The sequence below is a fragment of the Pipistrellus hanaki genome (genome assembly GCF_964339955.1).
Source record: "Pipistrellus hanaki genome assembly, chromosome: 3".
NCBI classification, from domain to species: domain Eukaryota; kingdom Metazoa; phylum Chordata; class Mammalia; order Chiroptera; family Vespertilionidae; genus Pipistrellus; species Pipistrellus hanaki.
The window spans coordinates 12,476,785-12,481,527 of record NC_140505.1 but is presented as its reverse complement, the minus strand read 5'-3'; the positions used below and the strand labels follow the sequence as shown (position 1 = coordinate 12,481,527).

Here is a 4,743-nt window from a genome sequence, read left to right as displayed (position 1 = left end):
ATTTGGGGGGTTCTGGAAGAAGAACAGACTGACGTTCCTTGAGCTGGTAATTTCTATCCCATAAAACCCACCAGGCCTGTGAGAGGGAGTGCTTGTTTCTGTCCCCGCAGTCATTCAGCTCACTCTCTCAGCAGAGATTTATTTATTGATACCTCTGTGTGAGGCCCCTGCTAAGGTACGGGCAGCATTGCCTTGGTGTCTGCTTTCATGGAGTTTTTGACTGCAAGCTGTGAGAGGTTGGGGAGTGTTAGGGAGTTGCGGAGGGTGTGCAAGCCTTCCCAGGGAAAGAGGAGCATCAGTAGTTGATCACACACAGAGGGGAGAGGAGTGTGGAAGGGCCTTTGAGAGGGGCCCTGAGAACCTGTGATCTGAGGGCGCTGAAGGATGCCCAGGGCCAAACCAGAGATGGTTAGACCTGCATCACCACCATTTGCCCATCACCCAGAACTGAAATACCATGGCTGACATGTACACATAAGGAAATGTTCGACATTGAAATTGGGTCTCAAAAGAACTGTTGGCCCAGAAGGGCACTCACTACAGACTGATTCATTTGCCTCTCAGCATAACCATTATGGCTTGTCTCAGTTTTGGTTCTTAAAAGTATATTTCTTGTATCACATGATCTCACGCATCTAGGGGAAATAATGAACAACATAAGCTGAAGAACAAAAACAGGCCCGGAGACAGGAGACAGGGAAGCATCTATCAGACTGTCAGACCTCAGAGGGAAGGTAGGGGAGGGTGGGGGTAAAGGGGAGAGATCAACCAAAGGACTTGTGTGCATGCACATGAGACTAAGCAGTGGTCATGGACAACAGGGGGTGGGGCATATATGGGGAGGGGTTTGGGATGGAAATAGGGGGATGAGGACAAATATGTGATACCATAACAAATAATAATAATAATAATAAAGAACAGGGACAGTTGTGCCAGATGCGGCTATAGAAAGGCTGGAGGAAGGTGGAGGGGATGGGTCAGTATTTCCCTCCTCTCCTAAGGCGAGCTCTACAAGCAGTGCTCTCTGGCTGCAGGATGGGCAGGCGTGTTCCTGCGTTTCTGCCTGTGCCTTCTGGCCCGCGGGGATTGTCATTTATTTATTTTTAATCATTTGAAACTTTTATTTATTTATTTATTTTGCGGGGGCTGCGGAAGCTCCTTTCTAGGGTCAGTCGGAGACTGCCTGTCCCTGTTGGACTCATATACGTGGTCTCCTTTGACCCCCGAGGAAAGGCATTTGCACCCTTTCTCAAGGATTATTGCTTTTTGTAGTAAAAACAGCCGCAGAGACCGCGGAGAAGGCGCTGGGCAAACCCTGTGCCACCGGGGGAGGGAGGCGGAGTCTGCGCAGTGGGGCCCGGAGGGGCGGGGAGGAGCGCCGCGGGGACCCAGTGCGCATGTCCGCCCTGCGTTGCCAAGGCAGCGAAAAGGCGTCACCCGGAAGAGGAGCCGCAGGGCCGAGCTGCAGAATCCCACAGGGTCCGGCTCTCCCTGGCTCAGGCCTGGCCAGTTCCTGGGCCACCAAAGCAAAGCCAGTGGGCAGCCGGAAGTGGTGCAGTGTGATGGCCGGCCGCCTAGAAGCCAGGGGATCCGAGAAGCCACGTGCATGGGCCCAAATGGACAGCAGGGCCACGGATGACCTCCCTCCTGAGGCCTCCGAGTCCTTCTCTGAAGAGGTACAGAGTTCAAGGTCACTCAGTTCCCCTGGAGGGCCGCTGCCCTCGCCTCCGGTCTCAGGGGACAAACCTGAGAGTGGAAAGCCCCCTGCACACATGTTGGAATATCAAGACAAACGATCCGAGCTTCCAGAAGAGAGGTTTAGTCGGAAAAGAATCGACTACCTCAAGGGCAAAGAGACTGACGCTGGGGGACACCCACCAGACACTCAGCCTCCATCAGAAGTCACTCCGGTGTCTGATGAACAGATGCGTGCCCTGCAGACGTTTTGCACCGTGAAGGTGAACCTGATGCACCGCAGAGCTACCTCTAAAGGAAAGAAGCGCAGCAGACATCAGAAGCCGCAGCTCAGGTCGGATGCAGAGGCTCCAGAGGTGGATGCCGCCGGCTGTACTGCCCCTGATGAGCTTTTGAACAGAATGCATTTAAAAAACGTGATGGCAACACTAAAGCAGGCGGCAGCAGTTAAGCAACACGTGCCCTCGAGGTGCCCTGATTGTATCAGAAAAAGAGCAGAACTGGCTCAATCTGCCTTCCTGAAACGAAAGAAGACTTTACTGGAGACACTTCTCCTCCAAGAGAAAATAGATGAGCATCTTCATACTAAAGACTTCCTCACCTTTATCGGAGAAGCACACCGGGGCCTTCCCAGGCTCTCAGATGACCCCAGAATAATCTGGAAAAGACTGAATGAGAAAAGCCAGAAGAGAGAGACTGGTTTTGAAAGGTCGGATCCAGAGCAGAAGATATAGTGGAATGGAAATGGGGCTTGCCATTCACTGTTTGCTCTACCACCTCTCAAACCACTTATTCTAACCAAACAGGAGATGCTGTTTATTAATGATAATGTATGATGTGGGTAGGTGTTTTTGTTTAATTTGAATAATTGTCATCATTTCTATAAGCACTTTGGAAACTAACTTAAAAATTTACTATGCTTCCTTCACATTTTGGAGGACGAAGAACTTTTGATCCAGTATGTTTTTCAGATTTTAGAGGGCAACATGGTAGTTGGGATAGTTACAAAGTTTTTACAACAATCCAGGAGAGAGATGCTGGTAATTTTGGACTAGGGTTTTGACAGTGCAGATAGAGGTACAGAAATGTTAAGAGATAATTAAGGAAATAATAATTGACAGTCTTGATGAAGAGATGGGTATGGGGATCTAATGAAAGGTTAATGTTAAAAGTGTTACTGAGTTTCTGACTTGTGTATTGAATGGATAATAATTTCATTAAATTGTACATAGAAACAGAAGAGGATCCTGTTTGATGGAAGTGATTAGCAGAGTGATTATTGGGACATGACTGGTTTGAGATACCCACTTTGAGACATCCACTTTGAGAGGTTGAGAAGCATTGGGTTATTTGCTTTGAAAAGATTTGGCCTATATATTTGGAAAAAAGGGAATGGGCTAGGATCATTGGCTCACAGTTGCAAATTGAAATCATAGACGTAAGTTCTTCTAGAAGAGGATAGGGTGAGAAGTGAACAAGAGGTATAACTCACTCCTGAGAAATTCAGCAATTAAAGGCTGAAAAGAGGAAAATAAGCCATCAAAGGTTTAGAAGAAATTATCAGAAAAGGATGAAAGAAAGATGTAGTGTCACAGAGAGCAAAGAGAGAAAAATGTCAAGAGAGATGGGTTTTCTAAGCTTGCAAATGCAACAGAGTTCATGTGAGATATTTAGTCACGTCCTCGAGCTCTGTTGATCTTAGCAACAGCCATTTCACTTAAGAAAAATTGGCTAGTCAGGCAAAGTAAATTGAGGAATAAATGTAAATGGACATGAAAAATATGAATGTAGACTACATCTTGAAGTTCAGCTTCAAGGAGGAAAAGAGAGGGGAAGGTGGAGGTATATGTATAAGCGAGGGAAGAATGCTTAAATAAATTACCTAAAAAACCATTTTTGGAGGGCCATATTTTATGAAACTTTTCTTATTCTAATTTCCATTCTGATGAAACAATATCATCCCTGAAAATACCATGGCATTTTGAGAATACATTTATTGAAAAAGAGTGTTAGCTGGCATTCTGAGAAATTCATTTTCTATAAAAATACAAATCCTGAAATTTGTAACAATACCTGGAGGCTATTTTTCTGCATGCCTAACAACTAAGCTATAACAGTGGAAAAGAAATTTGTGAAAGTTTTAACAGTCTTTATAACATTCCAATACTATTTGATTTTAGATTTTCATTTATTTATAAAAATACTTTCTCCTACAAAACTTAGCATATTCCCTCGTATGAAGTCAGTCAAGCAAAATGGAAATCAAATAATTACCATTTGCATAGTAACTTTTTTTTATTTGAATTGCACATTATGTCATGCTTTATCTTTGGCATGATAGTATAGTCACATTTCACATAATCAAAATTCTGAATAATTGCCATTTAGAATTCCCCCCTTAAAGGGTTACAATATACTCATTTAGTCAACTAAGTCATAGTCATCTTTTGTTCCTGCCTTTTGTAAAAAAACCCAAGTTAACTACTCTTTTGGCAAAGACCATTAGCTCTTTCTTCAATATTTTCTGACCATGACTTCTTATTTCCATCTCCTTACCACCTCCACTCCTAGTTTCTCTCTTCAGTGCATTCTCCATACAGTTGTCAGAATTATTTTTCTAATTTACAAATCCGTTCAATTTTCCTGTTTAAAAGAAAACTAAATGATTAATCAGTGCCATAGGAATAATTTGAATTGATTAAGGCAGTGGTAGGCAAACTCATTAGTCAACAGAGCCAAATATCAACAGTACAACAATTGAAATTTCTTTTGAGAGCTGAAAATTGACTTCTGTGCATGAACCACAAAGATTCAATTGCACTGTGCGTGCACGCCCATGGTATTTTGTGGAAGAGCCACACTCAAGGGGCCAAAGAGCTGCATGTGGCTCGCAAGCCGCAGTTTGCCAACCACCGGATTAAGGTCACATAGAGGTTCTTTAATATCTGGCCCAAATTTACCTATATAACCTCATCTTCTCCCCCTCTATATTAAGGCTCTCTATAAGACTTGCAATTCCCTAAGCTCCTTGTGGTTTACAAGTTTATA

The 4,743-nt window shown here is 44.0% G+C and overlaps 1 protein-coding gene across 1 annotated transcript; it reads left to right on the top strand.

The window, feature by feature from the left end:
- Positions 1–1,432: 1,432 nt before the first annotated feature.
- On the top strand, positions 1,433–4,459 carry LOC311619060 (uncharacterized protein C8orf48). Its single transcript, XM_084876984.1, has one exon. It carries the CDS (start codon positions 1,563–1,565, stop codon positions 2,427–2,429), a length of 867 nt encoding a protein of 288 aa, XP_084733110.1. The 5' UTR covers positions 1,433–1,562; the 3' UTR covers positions 2,430–4,459.
- Positions 4,460–4,743: the final 284 nt, after the last annotated feature.